Source organism: Macaca nemestrina, chromosome 6, assembly GCF_043159975.1.
Source record: "Macaca nemestrina isolate mMacNem1 chromosome 6, mMacNem.hap1, whole genome shotgun sequence".
Classification (NCBI taxonomy): Eukaryota; Metazoa; Chordata; class Mammalia; order Primates; family Cercopithecidae; genus Macaca; species Macaca nemestrina.
The window spans coordinates 85714620-85741599 of record NC_092130.1 but is presented as its reverse complement, the minus strand read 5'-3'; the positions used below and the strand labels follow the sequence as shown (position 1 = coordinate 85741599).

Below are 26980 nucleotides of genomic sequence, written 5' to 3'. Positions count from 1 at the left end.
TGTCACACCTCTGCTCAAAACCCTCTACTGATTTCCCATTTCACCTAGAGTAAAAATTCAGTGTCTTTAATTACGCTCTGAGAGTCCAACATGATCTCTTCTCTTCCCCAACTCATCTCTTATAATTTTATCCCTCACTTACTCTGCTCCAGCCTAACAGTCTTGCTTGGTGTTTGAGGAATAAACCAAGTAGTTTCCTGCCTTGGGGACTGTATACTTGCTATTCCCCGGGGGGAGTGCCCTTTTGCCAGATAACTGTGGGGCTCACTCTAACCGCTCCTCAGGACTCTGCCTAAATGTGATCTTCTGAGTGGGGCCTTCCCTGACCACCCTATATAAAACAGCACATACCCACATGCCTGTCATCACTCTCTGTCTCCCTTACCCTGCTTTCTTCTTCTTCATTGCACTTACCACCATCTGACACAGCTGTTTCTGTCTGCCCACGTTAGAATGTTAGCTCTGGGAGAGCTTTTCTGCGTTGTCCAGTGTCGTTTCCCTACAGCTAGAACAGCACCTGGTTTGCTGAATGAATTTTAAAAATGAACACTTGAATGGACTCTTACCCAGTTTACTACTGACTTCTCATAAACACAGGAGAAACGTAAGTTTCTTAGTCTTCCAAGCTTCCTTAGGAAAATTAAGAATGGTCCTAAAATAAGGCATTTCTAAGTATTAAGAGTTATTAAAGTGCTGAATACAAGAACTCATAGTCATGAGTATGTGCCCGTTGGTTCCTGCTTCCCAAACTTCCTTCAAGACTACTTCTCTCTCTTCCCATGCCTTGCTGGTGGTGCCTCCTGGTGGCTGACACACAGACCACCCTTACCCAGCCTCTTCCCACACCGCCTTCTTTCCACTGCTTGCAGTAGGTAGTCTCTGTGTCTTGGAGCACAGTTAGTTTGACCCAGGCAACGCTTCTCTCCCGGGCACATCCTCTTTAACCTCTTTTCTCCTCTTTTTGTTTTTAACCAGTCATCTCTGAAATACTCCTCTCTTCTTTCTTTCCTTATCTCTGAACAACAACAAAAAAGTCACTAATTTTGATTGGTTGGCAGAAAATTAATACTTGTGATAGTCTTCTTCCAAGGAAAATGGAATATACAAACTTTTTTTAATTAAGTTATATATGAAACAACTACCTTCAGAAGATTTATAGTGGTCTTTGTCTACTTCCCTATTATCCTTTAATTAATCTGTTTTTGTCAAAGACAGTCAAGTTAAATTAATTTTCTTATTCAACTTTGTTTCATTTCTAACATTATAGATATAATGCTATTTTTCATTGGAAATATTTATGCATAAAATATGAACATTGAAACCAGAAAAGGGCTGGGGAAGACAACTGCAGACTCATTTTGAAACAGCCCTGACTACGCAGACATAATTAATGGTAATTTTTCTATAGGAAGAGGGAAGTTTAAGGTCCAGTTACCTTGAAAGCAATTTTTTAAAGTATAAGCTATTTTTCAGTTGAGCATTTCTCATGCTATTGTTCTATATGTCTATATCTGGTAAGTTAAAAATAATTTTTCCCTTTATAAATATAATCCACAGTTCCTCAAAGTATGTTTTTCAAGATGCTAGTCCCTCAAGATGCTACTTCAAAGTTTAAAAAGCTCTGTTATCAAATAACTTTGGGGCTCATGGTATACTATATAACCACTCCTGAAGGTTTATCATATACATCAGCAATAAATTTATATCTACAACAAATTTATGTATTTAATTTTGTTTAACCATTGTTTTGCAAACATATATGACTACTAAACCCCTTTCTTGTGTAAGTCTTGTTAATATCTCATGAAAGAAACTTTGAGAAACAACTATGATTATTTAATCATTTAGAGGAAAAAGGACTAGTGATATTAACTATTTGTTGAAGGCTCCTATCTGCCAGGCATTGTTCTCAGAGTTCTTAGAATTTTACATAAAGTATCTTATTTAAACCTAAAATGAACCTAATAAATACAAGTACTGTGGTCATCCCCTTCTTACAGACGAGAAAACTGAGGTTGAGATAAGTAAATGCCTTGCTGAAGTCCACATGGCCAGTGGGGTAAGCATGTGAATCTTGGCAGTCTGTTTACAAAATCCATATACAATCTCCAGTCTCCATGGCATTTAATGGTATGAAAAAAATGTGGATGATGCCATTTGTGAATGTTCAGCTAATAAAAGGATGAGCTATTTTAAGATATTTGGTTATTTTTGTTACATAGATATTGCTGGAATTCCTCTGCCTCAGAACCTGAGTGGATATTCTTTGTTGCCATTATCATCAGAAACATTTAAGAATGAACATAAAGTCAAAAACCTGCATCCGCCCTGGATTCTAAGTGAATTCCATGGATGTAATGTGAATGCCTCCACCTACATGCTTCGAACTAACCACTGGAAGTATATAGCCTACTCGGATGGTGCTTCAGTATTGCCTCAACTCTTTGGTAAATGTGTTAATAGATTTTTAAGTGTAATATTATGTGTAATGAACTGCCCTATGTAGCATTGCTCAAGATATCCAATAATCCTTGTTAAATAAATGAATATCATCTGCTGCTTGTCATGCTAGGACTATCTACAAAGGGTTGCCCATGTGAGGAATAGCCTCTTTGCAGATCAGCAGCTGAATTTCAGAGAAAGCATCCTAAGGCTTTTGATCTGGGTCTCATAACTGAAACCAGTTTCCTCTGATCAGGGCATCTTTCAGTACTCATGGTTATCTTTCCCAATTAGAAGTCAACACCTCATTGTACCTCATTGTTCTGAAGGATTAACAACTATCTTATGAAGGCTGACATTTTGCATATATTATTTAATGTTCACCACAACCCCACAAGATAGTGCCATTATCCTCATTTTACAGAGGAGACTAGGAGTCACAGAAATTTGGATACCTGTGTGTGGTCTCATAGCTAAGAAGCAGCAGAACTGAGATTTCAACGAAGCTGTAACTGCAAAATTGATACTTCTTATGACTTCTAAAAAATGTCTGCCAGCTTCACTACTCTATGAATTAATTTTTAAACAGCATTTTTAGATTTAGGGTTTTACTTATCCTTTGCCCCATTTGGTACATAAAATATGTGCTAAAGCCATTAGTAATATTTATTTCTCCCTAAGGCTCCTTCCCAGTTACAAATAGCAAAATTATTATCAAAATAATACTTTGGGAGCCAAACTGGCCAACCCCCTTCACTTTAAGAGTGGAGGATTCTTGGCTGAAAAAGGAAGTCTTGACATTTTCATCCTGATGAATAATGTGCATCTCTTGCTTGTTCATTGGCCATTCTCAAATGAAATTTATGGGAGGCCATTGTTTTGAACTGAGTTCCTACACCAGGCTCAACCAACCAAGTCAAACCAGAATGGGGTCACTGACAGTTAGGTGCCCCATAATCAAACTGAACTTTAGAGCGGGCCACTTTAGCAAAAAAAAAAAAAAAAAAGGAGAATCACAATAACCAACCTGAAGGGGCTTATTTTACCTGAACCAGCATAAGGAAGTTTCCTCTGTTTTTACTGGATAAAGTAACACTATAATGATGAATCTGCTTTTTGTTCCATGTTTCTGGGACTTTTTCGTCAGCCTTTTTCTTCCTATAAAGCCCACCTCCTCTGCTCAGCTCATCAGAATGCCTTTTCTAAATCTTCAGATGGGATGCTGCCCAATTCATGAATCACTAAATAAAAGCCAATTTGATCTTTAAATTTGTTGAAATTTTGTTTTTTATACCATATTCTACCAAAAAACTGATGTGACTATCAAAATGTCAGAAGTGGGGAATCAGCTTTTCTGTACTTTTTAGGGCTTATTGATTCCCCTTTCCTAAAGAGATATGCCATCTGAAATTACCTAGCAAAGTCACATATCTCTTCAGGGGCCTCTTGGCTAATGTACTTAAGTAGGCCACAGGGGATTTTCCCTCAACATACAGTGTTCATTTACTATCTAAAGTTAATTGTCATAAGATCTCTGACTTGCTGTTTTTCCAATTAGATTGGTATCCTAGTTATATCCCTGTCTTCCTACACAGGGATAGGATATCTGTGTAGGAATCCTTTTTAGGATATCTAAAAAGTGTATTTATGGATCTGAAATATTTATCATTATTTTCTTGTGGGCAGTGATTGAGAAGTTTGTTTTTCCATGGCTGTTTGTTCAAATGGACCGTACTGATGAATGTAACTTTCAAAACTCCAAGCATAAGATACTAATATATAAAGAAAACTAGGAGTAAGTAAAGTTGCAGGAACATGATTTGTCTATATAAAGAATTTGTAGAAAGTTTGAGGCTGTTGAAACAGTACAGTATAAGCATTACTATATTCATTTCTGCCCGTCAAAGTAGGCAGGACATCAAAAACAGGAAGAACTTGTTCTAAACCAGCTTACTGATGATAAAAGGTTGACTTTTTCTGGCATTTGAGAAAAGAAAAAAGAAGCGGGATAGCTGGACAATGGTAGGAAGGAGGGAATTTGGGCATGCAACATAGGGTGTTTAACTCCTGGTATGTTATTTTACCATTTATACTGTCCTTCATTTTATTACACTAACAGGAACTGAAAATCTTTTTAGAAATCTAATACATTACCTGTCATGATGACATTCTAAACTTTTTTGGCAGGTCACTATTTTGACAGATATTTAATCTTTTTCTTTCAGATCTTTCCTCAGATCCAGATGAATTAACAAATGTTGCTGTAAAATTTCCAGAAATTACTTATTCTTTGGATCAGAAGCTTCGTTCCATTATAAACTACCCTAAAGTTTCTGCTTCTGTCCACCAGTATAATAAAGAGCAGTTTATCAAGTGGAAACAAAGTATAGGACAGAATTATTCAAACGTTATAGCAAATCTTAGGTGGCATCAGGACTGGCAGAAAGAACCAAGGAAGTATGAAAGTGCAATCGATCAGTGGCTTAAAACGCGTATGAATCCAAGAGCAGTTTGAACAAAAAGTTTAAAAATAATGTTCTAGAGATACATATATATCACAAGATCATAATTATGTATTTTAAATGAAACAGTTTTAATAATTACCAAGTTTTGGCCAGGCGCAGTGGCTCACACCTGTAATCCTAGGACTTTGGGAGGCAGAGGCAGGCAGATCACAAGGTCAAGAGATCAAGACCATCTTGGCCAACATGGTGAAACCCCGTCTCTACTAAAAATACAAAAATTAGCTGGGCATGGTGGCACACACCTGTAGTCTCAGCTACTCAGGAGGCTGAGGCAGGAGGATCACTTGAACCCGGGAGGCAGCGGTTGCAGTGAGCTGAGATCACGCCACTGTACTCCAGCCTGGCGACAGAGTGAGACTCCATGTCAAATAAATAAAAATAAAATAATAATAATTACCAATTTTTCATTACTTTGTAAGAATGTAGTGTATTTTAAGATAAAATGCCAATGATTATAAAATCACGTATTTTCAAAAATGGTTATTCTGTATACCTTTGTATAACTTCTAACAATTTAGTGGAAGTATCAAAAGGATTGAAGCAAATACTGTAACAGTTATATTCCTTTAAATAATAGAGAATATAAAATATTGTAATAGTAATAATATTTATCATAAAACAGTTGTGTGTGAGCATTTGATGGTGCTTGATGAGTTATTTGTATTTGATGGGACTGTTTGAATGTATTTCATGGGAGTATCTGGAGTATTTAACGGGATGTAAACCCTGGATGTACCTGATTTTACTACTGTTTTTTTTTTAATAGGTAATATATATACAGGGTAAAAACTTCAAATGGTACAAAAGGGTTAACAGTGATCATGAAGTCTCTATCCTTTCTGTCTTCCCTGCCATCCAGTTCCCCCTCCAAGAAGCAAGTACCGAAACCACCTGCTTACACATTTTTAGAGATTGGCCACAAATTTATAACCAAATGTATATATTCCTTTCCCCCTACGCAAACGGTAACATACTGCACACATTGTTCTGCGTGTTGCTGCTTTTTCCTTTTTTTTTTCACTTAACAGTAGATATCTAGAGGTGAAATTACTGAGTCAAGACTGTATTTAGCAAAATTACACTAGATACTACATATTACCTCTAAAGAAGGTATACTAACTAATAAGCTCACCATCAATGCACGTCTTCTTATCCTTTGCCAAATATTCTGTTTTCATTTTTCTTATGATGAGTAAGGTAGATCATATTTTCATGTATTTAACAGCCATTGGAATCTGCTTTACCATGGCCATTCCTATTTCTATTCTTTGCCTATTTTTCTGTTGGTTGTTGGTCTTTGTTTTGTATTACAGGCGTGCTTTAGATATTAGCTTTTTGTAAGAGATCCTGCAAATATTTTCCTTCCAGTTTGTCATTGTCAATTGTCTTCTGACTTTGTTCTGGTATTTTTTGATACGTAGAAATTTTTATTTTCATGTAAGCAAATTTATGAATCTCTGTACCCCATAAGTATATACAATTATGATTTGCCAATTAAAAATATTAATGCAAAATTTACAAATCTTTGCTTTTGTGGCTTTTAGGATTTTATATCATATTTAGGATGGCCTTCTCCACTTGGGTTTTTTTTTTTTGTTTGTTTGTTTTTTTTTGAGACAGAGTCTCGCTCTGTCATCCAGACTGGAGTGCAATCACGCGATCCTGGTTTCAAGTGACTCTCCTGCCTCAGCCTCCCTAGTACCTGGGATTACAGGCACCCACCACCACATCCGGCTAATTTTTTGTATTTTTTAGTAGAGATGGGGTTTCACTGTGTTAGCCAGGATGGTCTTGATCTCCTGACCTGGTGATCTGCCCACCTCAACCTCCCAAGTGCTGGGATTACAGGTGTGAGCCACTGCGCCCAGCCTCCACTTGTCTTCTCTTAGAATTTTATTTTTCACCTTTGGATCTTTGACCCAGATGGAACATATTAAACATATTAGAAATCTAACTTTAGTTGTTTTTTTTTAATATGCCTACCCATTGATCTTTTATTGAGTAAACTGTCTCTTCTCCCATTGGTAAAAATGGCGCTTCATCATATAATACCTTTGGTTGAATACATTATCTTTTCCCCCATTGATTTGCAATGCCATTTTTATCTATACCAAAGTCCCATTTATACTTACACCATTTCTGAACAGTTTATTTTGCACTGGACCATTCTGGTTTTTTGTTTCTGTTTTGTTTTTGTTTTTTTTGAGACAAGGTCTTGCTCTGTCACTCAGGCTGGAATGCAGTGGCACAATCACTGCTCACTGCAGCCTCAATCTCATAGGCTCCGGTGATCCTCCCACCTCAGCCTCCTTAGTAGCTGGGACCACAGGCACACACCACAAAACCCAGCTAATTTTTAAAATTTTTATAGAGACAGGGTTTCGCTATGTTGCCCCGACTGGTCTTAAACTGCTGAACTCAAGCAACCGGACTGCCTCAGCCTCACAAAGTGCTGGGATTACAGGTATGAGCCACCACACCCAGCCAGACCAGTCTATTTTTTTAGTCTGGTAGGACTAGTCCCTTTGCAATAGTTTTCTTTTTTCAGAATTGTCCTTCCTAGCAACTCTTGATTTTTCCATACAAATTTAGAATAAGTCTGTCTAGTAACAAAAATGAAAAGTTCTGTTGGCCTTTTAAATGAAATCATTAAATGTATAGCCTACTTTAGAGAGTATTTAATTCTTTATGATAGTCATTCTAAAGAATTAGTATGTTTTTCCCTTTATTCAAGCCTTCTTTTATATCCCTCAGTAGTAGTCTAAGTTTTCTTCATATAGATCAATTTTTTTGTAAAAAAATTTGAAAAGCAAGGACTTTAAAAAATACCCTCTAGGCCCTACGCTATACCAGTTGGTTAGAGCTTCTGAGAGAGCCTGGGCCTGCTGTTCTATTACTGTTGTCTTGCTGGTCAGTCCCTCCAGCCATGATTCTAATGTGCAGCCAGAGGTAGGTTTATTTCCAGTTGTTTTATCAGTTACTGTAATTTTAAGTGAATCTTCCTTCCATTATATCCTCTAAGGGAAGATCTTGTTGTTTATATGTGCACTCCATTTCCACATATTTATTTTGTGCTGAACCACTTCATAGTAAGTAATAGTTTTTCAAGTGATAGATTATTTTCCATGTAAAAATCTTACCTGCAAATAATTATACCCAACTTAATACTTTTTCAAACTGTCTTTGAAGTTTTCTTCATGAGTCAGTTCATCTCCTTATTTATTTGTTTATCATTCTTCAGTGAATTTATATGAGCTTACCTTTGTAATTATGAATTTCTGGGAAATAATTTTACTTTTGAACATATCTGATTTTGATTACATATGTATATACACATGCATACACACACACACACACACACACACACACATACACACACATTCTGAAGTGAAACCCTTAATAAGAAAGACTGAGTATTAAGGTTAAAATTAAACTATACAAATCCACCATCCATCTCCTAATTAAGCCTAATGAACACAAGTAGCTAACGTATGGGTGTATATGCTAATAATAGAGAGAAAAGCAATAATAATAGAAATGTGGTCCTGAAAACAGGCTTGTGACGATAAATCTGCTTCATTCTACCCAAATCCTTTAAGATACACATTCATTGTAAGAATTTACCAAGCATCTGCCATGTTTTAAGCATATTAAGTATAGGATCATAATTAGGTACAATTGAATATTCAGGACAATATCTAATTCAGAATGGTATCTAACAATCATGAAAATCAAAAATTAAGAAAACCTTACAAAACCAAGACAAATATGCCAGAATCTGAGAGGAACTGACACTAATTAGAAGCTGGAATGAGAATAACCTTTGGGCTTCCATTTTTACTACCTCCGCGACTCACTTCTTGTTCTAATCTACCATGACCTGTGCTTGGAATTTTGCAGTTGACTCTTAAGAGGTCTCCATGAGTCTGTCCTTGGCTTTCTTCAGTCTGTTCTCAACAGCAGCTGGAGTGAGCCTGTCAAAATACAGATCACACCCCTGGATACTCAAAGCCCCCACTGGTTTCCCATCTTTTTCTTAAAAGCCAGAGTCATTACAATAGCCTATGGGCCCTAAATAATCTGGTAGCATGTTCTCTCTAAGACCGCTTGTCCTCCTACACTCCTGCCTGATTTACTGTGCTCCAGCCACATGCGTCCCTGTTGCTTTCCAGACAGACACACCAGGCATGCACCACCAAGACCTCTTTGCACGTGTCAGGTTTTTCTGCCTGGAGTGCAGTTCTTCCTTCAGATTTTTTCATGGCTCACTGTTATTTCTTTGGTGACATGGCTCAAATGTCACCATCTCACAAGGACTTTCCTGCTTTATTTTTCTCCACAGAAATTATTACCATTTAATTTAGTGTGTCTTTTACATAATTAATGTGTTTGAGCTGTCTTTCACCCTTCCTGACACTACTAGAATAAAAACTCCTAACAGTCATGGCATTTTGTCCCTTTTCTCCATAAAGTATCTCAAATGCCTAATACATAGTAGAAGCTTAGTAAATACTTGTTGAATTAATTTGCTGGGAATTACAGCTTTCCAAGTATCACATTAGTTTAGAAAAACAACACATTTGGGCTGTAGCAGGGTGGGGAGTAAAAGGGAGTAGCCTTTTTTTTTTCTTCTTTTCTTTTTTTTTTTTTTTTTTTTTTGAGACGGAGTCTTGCTGTGTCACCCAGGCTGGAGTGCAGTGGTGCCATCTCAGCTCACTGCAACCTCCAACTCCTGGGTTCAAGCGATTCTCCTGCCTCAGCCTCCCAAATAGCTGGGACTACAGGCATGTGCCACCAAACCCAGCTAATCTTTGTATTTTTATTAGAGATGAGGTTTCACCATGTTAGCCAGGCTGGTCTTGAACCCCTGACCTCAGGCAATCTGCCAGCCTTGGCCTCCCAAAGTGCTGGGATTACAGGCATGAGCCACTGAGCCCAGCCAAGGGAGTAGTTTTCTTAATAAAGCAAAGCCTTCTAGAAACAGTAAACTATAGCAAAATCTTGCACAAAAGAGCTAACAAATAGACTCTATCCCCCTTTGTTTTATCTTTTTAAAATCGACACATGTTAATTGTACCTATTGGCTGGGTGCAGTGGCTCATGCCTGTAATCCCAGCACTTTGAGAGGCCGAGGCTGGCGGATCACCTGAGGTCAGGAGTTTGAGACCAGCCTGACCAAACCTCTCTATGTCTTAGTAGAGACATGGAGAAACCCTGTCTCTACTAAAAATACAAAATTAGCCGGTGTGGTGGCACATGCCTGTAGTCCTAGCTACTCGGGAGGCTGAACCAGGAGAATCACTTGAACCCAGGAGGCCGAGGTTGCTGTGAGCCGAGATCGCACCATTGCACTCCAGCCTGGGCACAAGAGCGAAACTCCATCTCAAAATAAATAAATTAACTAAATAAATAATTATACCTATTTATGGACTACAGTATACCTCCATACATGTATACAAGGTGTAATGATCAAATCAGGGTAATTAGCATACCAAGTACCTCAAACATTGATCATTTCTTTGTGTACATTCAAAATCTGTTCTTCTAGCTATTTGAAAATATATAATAAATTATTTTTAATTACAGTCACTCCATAGTACTATAGAACACTAGAATGTATTCCTCCTATCCTGCTGTACTTTTGTATTCGTTAACAATCTTTAGTTATTCCTCTGTCTCCTTACCCATCCCCACCTCTAGTAACCACTATTCTACTCTCTACCTCCATGAGATCAATGCTTTTTTTAGCTTCTACTTATGAGTGAGAACATGCAGCATTTATCTTTCTGTGCCTGGCTCATTTCACTTAACTTAATATTCTTCAATCTCATCCATGTTGCTGCAGATGATAGAATGTCATTCTTTTTATGGCTAAATAGTATTCCATTGTGTATATATACCAAATTTGCTTTATCCATTCGTCTGTTGATGGACACAGATTGATTCCATACCTTGGCTATTGTGACTAGTGCTACAGTAAACATGGGGTACATGTATCCCTTTGATGTACTGATTTCCTTTCCTTTGGATATTTACCTACTAGTGGAGTTGCTGGATCACATCATAGTTCTATTTTTAGTTTTTTGAGGCATCATTTTACTGTTTTCCATAATGGCTGAACTAATTTACGTTCCCACCAACAGTGTAAGAGTTCCCCATTTTCCTCATCCTTGCTAGCATTTGTTATTTTTTGTCCTTTTGATAATAACCATTCTAACTGGAGTGAGATTACACCTCATTGTGATTTTATCTTTTTCTATTGAGAAAAAGGCTAGATACTAAATATTTTAGTCTTTGTGAGCCATACGGTCTCTTTCACAACTACTGATTTCTACCGCTGAAGTGTGAAAGCAAGCAAGACAATATGTAAACAAATGAGCATGGCTGTGTTCCAATAGAACTTTGTTTCCAAAAATGCAGGATTTGACTTGTGGACCAGCATTTGCTTAATGCTGGGCTAGAACGGTTCACAACTTTGCTGCAAATTGGAATCACCTGAGGATGTTTAAAAACTTTTATTGCCTGGCTCCTACCCCAGGCTGCAGGAGTTTTAAAGCTTCCCAGCCTGTAATCCCACAACTGTGGGAGGCTGAGGCAGTCAAATCACCTGAGGTCAGGAGCTGAAGACCAGCCTGGCCAACATGGTGAAACCACGTCTCTACTAAAAATACAAAAATTAGCTGGGCATGGTGGCCCGTGCCTGTAATCCCAGCTACTTGGGAGATTGAGGCAGGAGAATCGCTTGAACCAAGAGGCAGAAGTTGCAGTGAGCTGAGATCACACCACTGCACTCCAGCCTGGGTGACAGAGCAAGACTCTGTCTAAAAAAAAAAAAAAGCTTCCCAGGTGATTCTAATGTGCAGCAAAATCCGGGAATCACCAGTCTGGGACCTTGTTATTCAAACTACCATCCTCAGAAAAGAAGCATCCGTATCTACTAGGAGCCTTATCTGCTTTTGTTTTTGTTTTTGTTTTTTCAATGGATTTTGTGTTCTTTCTATTGTTTGTGGTTTTTCAACTTATTAGACCCAGAAGATCCTCATAACTACTAGAATAGATGCAATTTGTTAAATAGCTGCATATACAAAAATTAACGACCAGGCGCAGTGTCTCATGCCTATAATCCCAGCATTTTGGAAGGCTGAGATAGATGGATCACCTGAGGTCAACAGTTCAAGACCAGCCTGGCCAACATTGTGAAAACCCATCTCTACTAAAACTACAAAAAATTAGGTGGGTGTGGTGGTGGGTGCCTGTAATCCCAGCTACTTGGGGGTCTGAGGCACGAGAATCATTTGAACTCAAGAGGCAGAGGTTGCAGTGAGCCGAGATCGCACCATTGCACTCCAGCCTAAGCAATAAGAGCGAGACTCCATCTCAAAAAAAAATCAACATATATCTATAAAAGGAATCACTAGGTAAAAACAAAAATTAGAGAAAATATTACATTCATGTTATCCTATACATATGTATTTATTTGTTTATTTACTTATTTATTTTTGATACAGCGTCTTACTTTGTCACCCAGGTTTGGAGTGTGGTGGTGTGAACATGGCTCGCTCACTTCAGTCTCAACCTCCTGGGCTCAAGTGATCCTCTTGCCTCAGCCCCCTGAGTGGCTGGGACCACAGGTGTGCATCACCATGCCCGGCTAATTTTTAAGTTTTTTTGTAGACATGAGAGTCTCACCATGTTGGTCAGGCTGGAAAATAAATTTTAATGAGAGGTATACAAACCTAGATTTTAAAAACTATAAATGTCTATTGAAGTATATAAACAAAATATGAATATGCAATGACAACAGGTTCTTGGACAGGAAGATCTAATCTCTAAATATCTCTTCCCCAAAATTAATGTATAAATTTTGTGCAATTCTGATTTTATTCCAGAAAAGAGATATTTTTGTTTGATTTTTTTAAAAATTGAATGAAACGGTCTTATAGTATTTATGGAAAAATGAATGTCTGAAATAAGTAATAAAATTATGGGAAAATAATATCAAGGTGGGATTAATATTACTGGCTACTAAAACATACTATAAACCACTGAATCAAACTAAGAACTTGGTAATGAGGGGCCATGAAGCAAAAAAGAAACAACTCAACACAAACAAGGTAGAAGAAACTCATGTGGAAAACAGATCATCTAGACCCGTGTTAGAACTATTATCCCTCTTCTACATTGGCCATACGCATTTGTGTGTGTATACATATATATTGTTTATAATTATGTATGTATTATTTACAATTATGTATATTAAGCTTTCATTAGGTAGAATTTTTACCACCAAAATTTGTTTTGGAGACAGGGTCTCACTCTGTCACCCAGGCTAGAATGCAGTGGTACAATCATAGCCCACTGCAGCCTTCCATCTCCCAGGCTCAAGCAGTCCTTCCACCTTAACCTCCAAAGTAGCCAGGACTATCAGTGTGCGCCACCATGCCTGACTAATTTTTTTATTTTTTAGAGACGGGGTCTCCCTGTGTTGCCCAAGCTTGTCTCAAACTCCAGGACTCAAGCAATCCTCCTGTCTCAGCCTCCCAAAGTGCTCAGACTACACGTATAAGGCATAAAGGCTGGCCTAACCCAATTTTTTTTAAAATGTTGCCATTAAAAATCTGAGTCTTAAATAATTATTGGGTCAAAAAATTATAATTATATGCTATTTTAAAAGTAATAAAAATGAGAAAATTTAGATCAGTCATTTAGGATGGCATGGTTACAGACAAAAATAAGAACATTTAGAAAACTATATGATACAACCAAAACTATACTCAGAATAATATTCTTAGCCTTAAACTTTTTATTATTAAAGGAAATTTTAAAACTGTTCAATGTTAAAAGTTAGAAAAAATATCCATAAATTTTGCAATATTTACGGTGAAGTTTTGATATACTTAAATAATGGTTTGAGATCTGTATTTCCACTTAGAATAGACAAAGATGCAAAGGAATACGGCTCCCATGTTAACAACCACAAAAAGAAAAACATAAAGCCAGGAAATCTACAAAATCAAAACTTTTCTTGAGCCTCTCAGAGAAAGGAGATTGCCAGGCAACAGGTGAACTGAATTCAAAAAGGTGGCAAGCACCTCCAAGGACAGGTGAGACCGTTTGCAGAACACAGGAGGAAAAACTTGTAGGCAAAAAAGGGGGTAAAAAAGCAATTGATGCTTTGACATATACTTAAAGGCCAAATGTATATGAAAATAACAGTAGAAACTCTGGGAACCCCCCACACATGGTGTGCCCACTGACTAACCAGCTTTCTTGCACGGACTCAACCTGGTACTTAACGAGAAAGATTGGGACAGAGCAGAAGACCTGATGGAGCTCCCTTAGTGGGACGGGTGTACAGACAGAGAGTGGCTGCCTCTTGAGGACAAGCACAAAACCCAGGACTTTTTGTCATACAAAGTAAAACACATCTGCCACTGGGGCAGATCAGAAAACCCTCTCACCCCCAGTCCTCAGCAAAAGGTCAACTGTCACTGGGGAGGGGTAGATTACAGCAAAAGCTGTCGCTGCTGGGGAAGATGGAGAAACCTAATCATGCCCAGCATCTTCTACAAAGCAAAGATTTCTCACAAAAGGGACAAGACCAGGAAACTTGCTCTTGGAAGTTAAGAGACAGAATTCAGCTGCCATAGAGGGAAGGGACAGGATTATGGAGAAACTCCCACGCTTGAGGCTCAGGCCCCCAGGGCCTACGTAAGACAAAGGTTGGAACAGGAAGGCCGAGAAAGCCACCCTGCCCCCATCATGGGCAACAAACAGCACAGGACTTCTGGGAGAGTGGCAGAAGCCTGGAGAGAAACATCCCCATCCCCTCCGCCACTCTGGTGGCCAAGTATGAAGGGCCAGCTGAAAGTTGAGGATGGAGCAGAAACACTGAGAAACACCTTCTAGCATTCTAGGCCTCATAGGAAATGCAAGATGTCAGTATGGAGGAATATGAAGTCAGTAGAATAATAATGATAACTATAGCAACAACAAAACTTAAACCTAGCTCAACTACTGATTAGATTTACCACCCTGGTAGCCTGATGGGTGAAGAGGCATGGCTATTTTCAGAAGTAAACACTATTTACATCAGTCACTCTTATTCTTTTACATATAATGTCTGGCATTCAGTAAAACTTACAAGGCAAAAGAGTAAAAAAGAAAAAAAAAAAAAATGCCAATTTTCAAGCGATAAAGCAGTAAATAGAACCAGACTGAGAGATGGCCCAGAGGCTGAAACTGTCAAAGTAACTTTAAAAATGCTCTGATTAATATGTTAAAGGATATAGTGGAAAATGTGGACAACATGCATGAACATATACAGAATTTCAGCAGAGATGTAAACGATTTTAAAAAGAATAAATTGGATACGCTAGAAATGAAAAACATGTTGTTATGGATGAGGAATTCCTTCAATTGCCTTATCAACAGACTACACATAGAAGAAAAAATTAGTAAACTTGAATACAGGTTAGAATAGAGCAGTTTCAAAATGACATCCTGAATTTCAAAAGGTGACAAGCCCTTCTGAGGAGAGCTGGAACAAGAAAAGGGAAAACAGAGAAAAAGAAAAAGTGGAGAAAAATAGAGCAGCCAAGAGTTGTGGGACAGTATGAAATGGCATAATACACATGTAGTTCAAGTCACAGAAGGAGAATGGAAAGAGATAGTGTTGGAAGAAATAATTGAAAAGATAATTGCTGAGAATTTTCCAAAATTAATAAAAGACAACAAATCACCAACCTAAATGTTTAGAGAAGTCCAAGCAGAATATATACAAAAGGCCAGGCCTGGTGGCTCACTCCTGTAATCCCAACATTTTGAGAGGCCACGGCTGACAGATCACTTGAGGTCAGGAGTTTGAGACCAGCCTGGCCAATGTGGCAAAACCCCGTCTCTAATAAAAATACAAAAATTAGATAGGCGTGGTGGTGCATGACTGTAGTCCCAGCTACTTGGGAGGCTGACGCATGAGAATCACTTGAACCCAAGAGGCGGAAGTTGCAATGAACCAAGATAAGAAGAAAATCTTGAATGCAAACACAGTAAAAAAGAAACATTCCAAAAAAAGAAACCTGCCGGGCATGGTGGCTCATGCCTATAATCCCAGCACTGGGCAGATCACCTAAGGCCAGGAGCTCAAGAACAGCCTGGCCGGGTGGTGGCACTCACCTGTAATCCCAGCTACTTGGGAGGCTGAGGCACGATAATCATTTGAACCCAGGAGGCAGAGGTTGCAGTGAGCCAAGATCACACCACTGCACTCCAGCCTGGGTGACAGAGCAAGACTCTGTTTCAAACAAATAAACAAACAAACAGATAAGAATTACATCATTACAAAGATGAGCAAAATGTATCAAACACTATGCAAACTAGAAGACAACAGTGCAACTTCTTTCAACTACTGAAAGAAAAACTCATCCTAGAATCCTATATGCCCAGCAAAAGTATGTTTCAAAAATGAAGGTGAAATAAAAACTTTATAAGACAAAGAATAAAAATAAAAATAAAACTAAGAGAATGTGTTGCCAGCAGATCTGAACTATAAAAAAAGTTAAAGGACATTCTTTAAGCAGAAGGAATATGATCCCAAATGAGAAACTGCATCTACACAAAGGGAGAAATTGGAAAACTCATACATGAATGGTGGGACTGGCCCAGACTCTATGGAAAACAGTTTGGCAGTTCCTCAAAAAGTTAAACATGAAATTCACATATGACTCAGCAATTTCACTCCGAGGAATAGACTCTAGAGAACTGAAACAGGCATTTGCAGAAAAACTTGTACACAAATATTCATAACAGAATTATTCACTATAATGGAAACAACCAAAATGGAAACAGCCTAAAATAGAAAAAACCCAAATATCCAACAGCTAATGAATGGATAAACAAAATTTGGTGTATCCACATAATGAAATATTATTTAGTCATAAATAATGAAATACTGTTACATGCTACAATGTGGATGAAACTTAAAAACATTATTCAAAGCAAAAGAAACCAGAAACAAAAGCCTACATTATGTGATTGCATGTCTATGAAATGTCAAGAGTAAGCAAATCCATAGAGTCAAAGGAGACTAGTGGTTTCCAGGGGCTGGGAGAGGAAAATAATGTGTATGGGTTTATTTTGGGAATGATTTAAAAGTTCTGGAATTAGATAGTGGCAGTGGTTGCACAAACTTGTAAATACACTAAAAAGCACTGAATTGTATACTTTAAAATTCCAGATTTTATGAAATATAAATTATATCTCAATTGTTAAAATGAAGAAATAATGAAATGTTTTCATCTATGAGGACGACAAACGCTAATGATGCTCATATTGTTTTGTGGCTATGGGGAAAAAAGACACATACATTGCTTGCATCCCTTGTCGAGGATAACTCAGTACTATATGTTAAAACGCTTTAAAAATGCACGTGCTCGGCCTCAGCAATTCCAATGACAGGATTTTATCATAAGGGAATAATTGAGTGCGTGTGCTAGGATGTAGGTGAAGAGATGTTTTTCACAGAATTATTTATAAAGTGAAAATGAGAAAACTTTTGTCTAAGAATAGGGGGTTATTTAAATAATTGTAATCCATTCAACATTAAACAGATAATTATATCATATTTTCACTGACATGGGAAGTGATCCAAATACAATCTTAGGTGAAATGAAAGCAGGATATAAAATGTTGTATGCAGTGTAATCTATTTCTGTAATATATAGATCTAGTCATTATAGTCTAAAGTATATATCACTGAGTATTAACAACAGTTTGAGCAGTATGTTGTGTTTTTTGTATGTGAATATGTATTGTCTAATTTTTCTGCAATTAATATGTACTGCTTTTTTAATTTAAAACTACTGAATTTTCAAAACATATACGTCAAGCTTAATATCATCTATATTGAGACAAAGTGGCATTATGTGCCCCTGAAATGATGCACTGATGACAGTATTACCTATGTAATGTTTCTGCCAGAAAAGTCAAATCCAAATTTAATTATGTGGAAACAAATACAATTTTAAGGATATTCTGCTAAACATGTGTCATGGACTCTTCAAATGTCAGCATCCCAAAAAGAAAGACAGGCTGGGAGACTATTTAGGTAAAGGCCACTAAATAAGTATTACAATTAAATACAATTCATTATCTTTGATTATGTACGGCACATTAGATAAAAATAAACCTATAGAAAAACACATTTTTGTAAAATTGGCTAGAAAAAAGAGAAGAATAATAAGCTTCTAGAAAGGAAAAAACAATGATCATATCTAAGCAAAACATGAATCAGATGGCTTCAGTCTTCTCCACACAAACACTTAGAAGCCAGAAGGGAATGGAGCAATGCCTTCAAAATTCAGAAGGAAAAGATTTTCAAAAATAGGATTCTAAACCCAACCAAATAATCAGTTAGGCAATAGGATAGAATAAAGAAATTTTCAGACATGTAGGATCCCAAATAGTTACCCTCTCTCAAGAAGTCACTGAAAGATGCTTTCTTCCCAAGCAAGAAAATAAACCAGGAAAGAAAAAAAAAAAATCCATTAAATTAGAAAATAAAAGAACCAGCATGAGATAAAGGAATCCCTAGGACGATGCTGATGTGAAATGCCAGGATGACCACTGGCCTAGAGGGCAACATGTCCAGACAGAATCTGCATGACTCAAAAAATGAGGACAATGAGGTCTCTTACCACTTAGTTCTCAGGCTTTGTACAACCTTGTAAACCTTATGAAATATTAGATGATGTGTTCTACCAAAAAGGAAGAAATCAAGGAAAAAGACCAGAGATCCAAGAAGCAGGAACTGCAACCCAAGAGAAAGGCAAAAAGTTTCAATAATGACAACAAAGGCAGGTCCGCAGATGGTAGTTCTGCAGTAGACCTCGGGAGAAATTAGCCCAAATAAGAGAAAAATGAAAGTCTCTGGTAAAGAGGTTTCTGGGAAAAAAAACTAGAGCTGCTATATTACGTTATGAAACTGACCTTGTAGAAATTGTATGGGGGGCTATTTGAGGGTACAGGAAGAATTAGCTATGATAACAATGAAAAGTAAGAAAAGGCAATTATTAACTTTAAAAATAACAAAAAAATTATATTCACAATATACAACACTCAACTGTGAATATTTTTATTTCATAATAATATAAACACCAAATGTAAGTCTAACCCAAAATTACAGTATTGTTCTAATGGTATGAGAAATGGAAACAGTAGTGACAGAGGTGTGAGAAGTAAGTCTTTATCTAGTAAGAAGTTAACGGATAATATATCAATTTGTTTAATCAATAGATAGCATTACACAAATATGATTTACTATTATGAATTAAGTCAATGCCAGAAGAAAGAACAAATAGAGTCTAAATCAGTTCCCACTAGAAAGAGATAAAGAAGTGGAGATGTGTGGAACAGGAAACTCTTTATTAGCCTTCTAGTTCCATTTGACTTTTAAAACTCTGTGCATGTATAATTTTAATAAGAATTAGTTTAGGCCAGGCCCAGTGGCTCATGCCTGTAATCCCAACAGTTTGGAAGGCTGAGGTGGGCGGATTATTGAGCCTAGGAGTTTAAAACTAGCCTGGGCAACATAATGAAACCTAGCCTTTACAAAAAATACAAAACTTAGCTAGGTGTGGTGGTGTGTGCCTGTAGTCCCAGCAACTTGGGAGGCTGAGGTGAGAGAATCACCTGAGCCCAGGAAGTCAAGGCTGCAGTGAGCTATGATCATGCCACTTCACTCCAGCCTGGGCAACAGAGTGAGACCCTGTCTCAAAAAAGAAAAAAAAAAGAACCAGTTGAAAATCAATGTTGTATCAGATCTTACTAAAGTTAAGTTCTGTGAAATGTAATTTCACTGTAGTCATTTTGAAATGCTAATATACAAAAGCATTTCAACAAATTTGAGACAAATGATAGACTATCTTGAGAAACACTGAAATGATATTAGCTAGGAAAATCACTGCATGATGAGCATTGCTCAGAGAAGACTCCCTGGAAGAAGTGCATTGTAAACTGGGATGATGTGTGTGCATAGAAAAAGGCCTTGGACAAAAACTTCTAAAGGCAGAGTATGAAAATCAAACCAGATTTTCCAAGGCTATCACTGTAGCTCTTTCTTAAATGTCCCACCAGGAACACTTATTCCTATGTCTCCACAGAGCTTCCTTGGGCTCCTCTGGACAATACTGGCATAGTATAAAAGGAATTTTTTCTTAGGTGATAGATTTATAGTCAAGACAGGAATTTATGCTCGAAGTTATCTGAAAAGCATCATATATCCACTAATTCATCAACTCAACACATACCCACTGATAACTACAACGTGTCAGACCAGAGCAAGGCACCACAAAGATGATGATGAAAATAAGCAAGGTTTCTGGCCAAAGGACAACAGCTTGGGAAATGGGATTCCTACAGCAGCTGGCAGGACTATCATGGAACCCACCAAATCTTCCTATGCCATGAATCTTAGAGTTCCAAATGTTTCCTCAGCCTGGGAATGTGAACCCCAGAAAACACTCATACCTCCCTGGCCCCCAGGCCAGGAAGTACAGGAAATTCTACTTTCACCATGATTAATGTGGAGGGTGCATAAAAAGACAAATTGATGCTTGCAACAGGGAAATTAAAATGTGTTTGTGAGGAGGCAAGGCTAAAATGAAAGCAACAACATTTAATCTAAACCATTTCCTGTGACTTGGATTTCTTTTTTTAAAAAATTGGCCGCCTTATCACTTTCTTAGTCACCTTTTCTCTAGGCTTATTGGAGGCGTAGCCCCTCCTAGCAACTTCCCATCTGGTGGAAAACAGAATCAAGAGAATGAGGAGTGGATGACGCATCCTTCACTGGATGAAAATATTAGGGGAAAAGCAATAAATGCACTGTCATTTGCATAAAACCTATTAATGCCCTCTTCAGACTAATGAAATGAATTTTACATCACCAAGAAAGCAGCTGTGACCCACTGCTCCTAGTAATGAGAAGTATTTAGAACGATCTGCAAACCACTGCCATTCCTAAAAGCAACATCATTGACTTTAGTACTCTCTAATTAAAATACTTTCATTCTTGGACAGAGAAGACACATCTTGATCAAAATTCAGCTAACAGGTCTCCTCTTTGCTCAAAACGCTGTTAGGTTTCTTGTGTTCCTGTTTTTCTCATGCTCATGCAGATCCATGGCATTTCAAACCTTTAAAATCAAAACTAATGTCTTTTCTATTTTTTTCCTACTGGCAGTCACATTGGAGTGGTGGGGGCGGGTGGTACAATCTCAGTCAAGAGGTCCTTTCTCGTGTGGGTGCTGGGATAACATGGGCCGTATACAATGATCAAGCAAAGCGACCTTCTGTCCTGCTGTGTTCTACACGTAAATAGAGAACGGATGAGGTTCTCAGAGCCCAGGGGTCCGCGGCTTCCGCGAGGGTAGCGTCGGGGGGCACTGCAGAGATCGGAAGAGTATCCGCCGGGAATGGGAGGGAAGACGCGGAGAAGGTGGAGAATAGGAATCATGTGTGTTCCTCGAGTGTACAACCCACATTTGAGTGACAAATGACGAGGACAATCGACAAAAACAACTAAGCGCAAAGCCGCCCGAATCCATCTCCCTCTCTGTGCGTGTGCCTTTTCAACTAACTTTGGGAACTCGTAGACCTAGCGTCGCTCGCCGCGCCGCCTCGCCTCCACTTTGGTTTCCCGCGTCCTGCCCGCCCTCTTCGGTGCCTCCTCTTCGTCCGGGGCAAGGATGGAGGATCTCTTTAGCCCCTCAATTCTGCCGCCGGCGCCCAACCTCTCCGTGCCCATTTTGCTTGGCTGGGGTCTCAACCTGACCTTGGGGCAGGGAGCCCCAGCCTCTGGGCCGCCCAGCCGCCGCATCCGCCTGGTGTTCCTGGGGGTCATCCTGGTGGTGGCGGTGGCAGGCAACACTACAGTGCTGTGCCGCCTGTGCGGCGGCGGCGGCGGGTCCTGGGCGGGCCCCAAGCGTCGCAAGATGGACTTCCTACTGGTGCAGCTGGCCCTGGCGGACCTGTACGCGTGCGGGGGCACGGCGCTGTCGCAGCTGGCCTGGGAACTGCTGGGCGAGCCCCGCGCGGCCACGGGCGACCTGGCGTGCCGCTTCCTGCAGCTGCTGCAGGCATCCGGGCGGGGTGCCTCGGCCCACCTCGTGGTGCTCATCGCCCTCGAGCGCCAGCGCGCAGTGCGTCGTCCGCAGGGCCGGCCGCTGCCCGCGCGTGCCCTCGCCGCCCTGGGCTGGCTGCTGGCGCTGCTGCTGGCGCTGCCCCCGGCCTTCGTGGTGCGCGGGGACTCCCCCTCGCCGCTGCCGCCGCCGCCGCCGCCACCGTCCTCGCAGCCCGGAGCGCCCCCGGCGGCCCGCGCCTGGCCGGGGCATCGTCGCTGCCGCGGGATCTTCGCGCCCCTGCCGCGCTGGCACCTGCAGGTCTACGCGTTCTACGAGGCCGTCGCAGGCTTCGCCGCGCCTGTCACGGTCCTGGGCGTAGCTTGCGGCCACCTACTCTCCGTCTGGTGGCGGCGCCGGCCGCAGGCCCCTGCGGCTGCAGCGCCCTGGTCGGCGAGTCCAGGCCGAGCCCCTGCACCCAGCGTGCTGCCCCGTGCCAAGGTGCAGAGCCTGAAGATGAGCCTGCTGCTGGCGCTGCTGTTCGTGGGCTGCGAGCTACCCTACTTTGCAGCCCGGCTGGCGGCCGCGTGGTCGTCCGGGCCCGCGGGAGACTGGGAGGGAGAGGGCCTGTCGGCTGCGCTGCGCGTCGTGGGGATGGCCAACAGCGCTCTCAATCCCTTCGTCTATCTCTTCTTCCAGGCTGGCGAGTGCCGGCTGTGGCGACGGCTGCGGAGGCGCCTGGGCTCTCTCTGCTGCGCGCCGCAGGGAGGCGGGGAGGACGAGGAGGGGCCCAGGGGCCACCAAGCGCTCTACCGCCAACGCTGGCCCCACCCTCATTATCACCATGCTCGGCGGGAACCGCTGGACGAGGGCGGCTTGCGCCCACCCCCTCCGCGCCCCAGACCCCTGCCCTGCTCCTGCGAAAGCGCCTTCTAGGTGCCCGGTGGTCAGAGACGGGTCATCTGTCGCTGAGGCGCAACCTCCAGGGAACTCGAGGCCTGCCAGGGTCTGTCCAGATCACAAGGGGCAGGAGAGTCTGTGAGAGAGTGACACTGAAGTTGTCCCCTTCCTCCACTCTCCTATTCCGTTCTCATGTTTACATTTCCCTACGCTCTTCCAGTTTCTCTTCTTCCCTACAGTTCCTCTCATATCTCCCCATTTGGAGACAGGGAGACACTGGGAAGTTGTAAAAATAAAAAGTTATTTTTGCAGTTTTCTTTCACGCATTTATAGTGCTCTGGATAAGACCATTTATTTTTGCTAAATTACCCAACTTTCAGTATTTGCTGTGTTATCATCTGTATTTACTTATTTTGAATCGTGCTTAAATCAAATGTACCTTCGGCACCTGCAAGTTTGCCTTTTCTTTCCAGGACGAAAATCCCCACATTGCTCTCCCTGGGGAGGCTGAGAATTATACCAGTGCTGTCAGAAATGTAATCATGCTGTCATTTTAGAGCCACAGAGTATTTGTAAAATAAAAACCTTCCCAACGGAGCAATTGGGACTTTTTTTTTTTTTTTTAACATGGTAATGTGTTTTCTCAGAAGAAAATCACTGTGGCCTTTATTTCCAGTCTAGTTTCCACTTCAACAGAAGCTGAGGGTGTAGGAAGGAAACATAAAAGCTTGACTTTGTGTCTTTCAAATATACTTGGTTTCTGTTGGAAATCGTCCCTGTGCCCCCAGCAGCCTCTAAAGGTATAATGCTGTGCCCGGATGTAGGCTCTCCATACAAAGTCCCCAGCAAACCAGAGAAAGGAAGCTTCAAGGTGGTGCATATGGGTGGGGCTCAATGTCCCAGATGGAGCCTCAAAGAGATTTGCAACTAGGAAGGAAGTCTAAACCTCAGAATGCTGCATGCATATATAAAATTCCCTTGTTAAAAAAAATGAATTCAATGCCTATTGGTGTGAATAGCTGAGAACAAGGTCAAAGAGTGGATTTGATCAGTAACCTCTTCCTCTCAACTGTTCTTGATTCTAGACAGAAGTGGCATCACTTATGAACAATATATCCATGTGTTTATCAGTGACTTTTATATGAGGATCTAAAGCTTTCCATTACAATGTTTCTTGTTCATGCACAAATGCAGGCCTAAGATGCACAAAGGAGAAATGATTGTTTAAAGCTCTTTGTAGCGCCAATGCTCTCTGAGGGCTGTTTTGTTCACTAATATATTCCAAGTGCTTAAACAATGCTTGACATGTAGTAGGCTGTCAGTATATATTTGTTGAATAATTCATCATACGAGTTAGAGATAGAACAGATAAAAGACATATGAAAGAAAATCTTTACTAAGCTTGGTTTACCTTCCTCCAAAATTTTGACAACATATGTTACAGAGTTGTAGCTTTTCCTTCCTCTCTTTGCTCCTCCTTACCCTGTTGAGGATGCAGTGGTCTGCAAAATACCAGGAATAAATCAGCCAAAGAGAAGATACAGTTGTTTTCATGAACCCAAGTCTAGATTATAGCATTATTTATTCATTAATAAACATTTATTACCTGCTTATTTTGTGCCAGTTAATAAGCCAAGCATTGGAGATGCTGAGATGAATAAGGCACATTTTCCCCTCAAAAACGTTATAGTCAAATGTAGGAAACGATCTGACAATTACACAACAGTGTCACCTGTGTTATAACAGGGGCATCCAGTCAGGGTGCCGGAAGCACTGAAAAGGAGAATCTGACAATCTTGGGGGACTATGAGGGGACATTAGGAAAGACACGCCAAAAGAAGCTCTTGAAGGCTGGTTTGAGGGTGACCCTTCAAGTCAGGAAACATGTTCTAGGCAATGGGAATAGCACTGCAAAGCATAGGGGAGACAGAATATAGCATAGTCAAGTAATGATAATAGCTTTAGGGTGCCTTTGGGGCCTGACCTAATGAGATATGTGGTCAGAGAAATTCAGCCTGGACCCAGTGAAGACAGGTCTGTGTGCCAAGCCAAGAAAGCAAAAAGTAGCCTTTGAAGAATTTAATCAGTTATAATTTGACCAAATTTGAATTTTAGAAAGGTCATCTCAATGATAGCATGAAGGATCACCAAATGGAACGGTAGAGGGGAAATCTTAGATGCAGAAATCGAGGCAGAATCTCAGAGTCTTCAAAATACGATTCCTAATGTTGGACCACTTCGAATGCTCTCAACGGAGATAAAAATTTAAAGCAGCTGAGACACGTTTTCTGTTTTCTGCAGTTAAGACTACCCTAACAGAAAAGCTGACTCAACTGGCTTCAACTTATTATTTCACATGACAAGAAGTCTGGTGGTAGGGCTGTGCCAGCGTTGGTTAAGTAAGTAGCTCAACTTCATAATCAAGGGCTGTGATGGTTAATTTTATGTGTCAACTTGACTGGGTTAAGGGATGCTCAGATAGCTGGTAAAACATCATTTCTGGATGTGCCTGTGAGGGTGTTTCCAGAAGTAATTAACATTCAAATCAGAAGACTGAGTGAAGATCAATCCTCACCAGGGGCGGCAAGCATCTGTTGAGGGCCCACCCAAATAGAATGAAAAGACAGAGGAAAGGTGAATCCTCTCTCTCTCCTTGGGCTGCGACACCCATCTTCTCTTGTCCTTGGCAGTTCACTCCTGTTCTTTGGCCTTCAAACTCCAGGATTTATACCAGCAGCACAAACCTCCACAGCCCCCATTCTCAGGCCTTCAGACTCAGACCAAACTTTACCACCAGCTTTCCTGGTTCTCCAGTTTGCAGACAGTATATGGTAGGACCTCTCAGCCTTCATGGTCACATGAGCCAATTCCCGTAATACATCTTCTCTTATATATCTATATGAATGCTATTGGTTCTGTTTTTCTGGAGCAGCCTCACTCATACAAGGGCTCAGATCCTTTTCCTCTTTCCAATATGCCGTCTTGAGTGGTGGACTTGACACTCAGGCCAGTTCCCCTTGAGGTCACAAAATGGCTGCTGCAATTCCAAGCATCACATTCAAATGTAGCAATGTCCAGAAGAAGAAAGATTTCTCTTTTTTGTACCCTTTATAGAAATGAAACAACATGTCTCAGAAGTCCCCAATAGACTCTCCTAAATTACTTATTTGCCAGAACTATATCACATGTCCATATTTAGACCTATCATTGCAAGAGAAATGGAGCCACCATGATTGGCTTGAACATGGAACTGAACATATGAATTGCATGGAGGGAGGGATGAAAAAACTGAGGCTCTACAGTAAAGAAAGAAGAGGAAATGCCAGTTAAAAAGTCAAGACTAAAACTTTTAAACTATTGCAAAAGTGTTATCTAGATTGGTTTTTACAATACAACAGGTATTCAGCTGATTGTTACCTAGAAATTTTGAGAATTCTTCATCTGGGTTGGAAATATAGAATACCAACTCAAGAAGTTAATTTGAAATCCCATTAAACTGATGTTTTCCTAGATTTTGTAGATTTAGTCAAGCCTAATTTATATAGAAATTCTTCTCTTCTATAAATAAGGAACTTCCTCTAATTTTAGCCAAATCTGAAACTTGAATATATAACTAGATGACTTGGTTCCCATCCCTAGAGGTTAGGAAATTTGTAGGTTAGGAAATTTGAGACATTTTCCCTCAGGATGGCCATCCTATTGGTGTTAACCCTAATCTGCATTTCTACAGGCAACACCGAGATTCAGTTCTGTCCTAGTCAAGGAGGTCCCTGAAGGTTATTCAGATTTAGATTCTTGCTAGAGTAGAACATACTATTCACATCACACAGCAAAGGCACATACACAGGTTGACCCCGAAATTTCCCTCCTTTCTAGGTTATCACTCAAATAGGAAATGACTAGAAGAGAAACCAGATCTACATACTTGCAGTTTGGAAGAAATCAAAGTTCCCTATAAAATAGAAACAAACCATCCCTCTATTCTGTACATTTTTT

At 40.1% G+C, this 26980-nt stretch overlaps 2 protein-coding genes across 3 annotated transcripts in view; both read left to right on the top strand.

Annotated features, from left to right (window-relative positions):
- The window catches only part of LOC105491976 (arylsulfatase family member K), a 49582-nt gene extending 43056 nt beyond the window's left edge, over positions 1–6526 (top strand). The window contains exons 8-9 of one of the 2 annotated variants that reach the window (XM_071098698.1): positions 2223–2447; positions 4668–6526. In XM_071098698.1, coding sequence (XP_070954799.1) covers positions 2223–2447; positions 4668–4957 — 515 coding nt within the window. In that variant the 3' untranslated portion in view covers positions 4958–6526. The remainder of the gene's footprint in view (positions 1–2222; positions 2448–4667) is intronic. The other variant, XM_011758816.2, reaches the window with a different exon arrangement.
- Positions 6527–21109: 14583 nt separating this feature from the next.
- LOC105491977 (G protein-coupled receptor 150) lies at positions 21110–23581 on the top strand. The gene has a single exon (XM_011758817.3). It carries the CDS (start codon positions 21713–21715, stop codon positions 23018–23020), a length of 1308 nt encoding a protein of 435 aa, XP_011757119.2. The 5' UTR covers positions 21110–21712; the 3' UTR covers positions 23021–23581.
- The last annotated feature ends 3399 nt before the right edge of the window (positions 23582–26980 follow it).

Excerpts from the sequence above, each read along its gene's own strand:
- LOC105491977 (XM_011758817.3), top strand. The coding sequence starts at position 21,713 with ATGGAGGATCTCTTTAGCCCCTCAATTCTGCCGCCGGCGCCCAACCTC.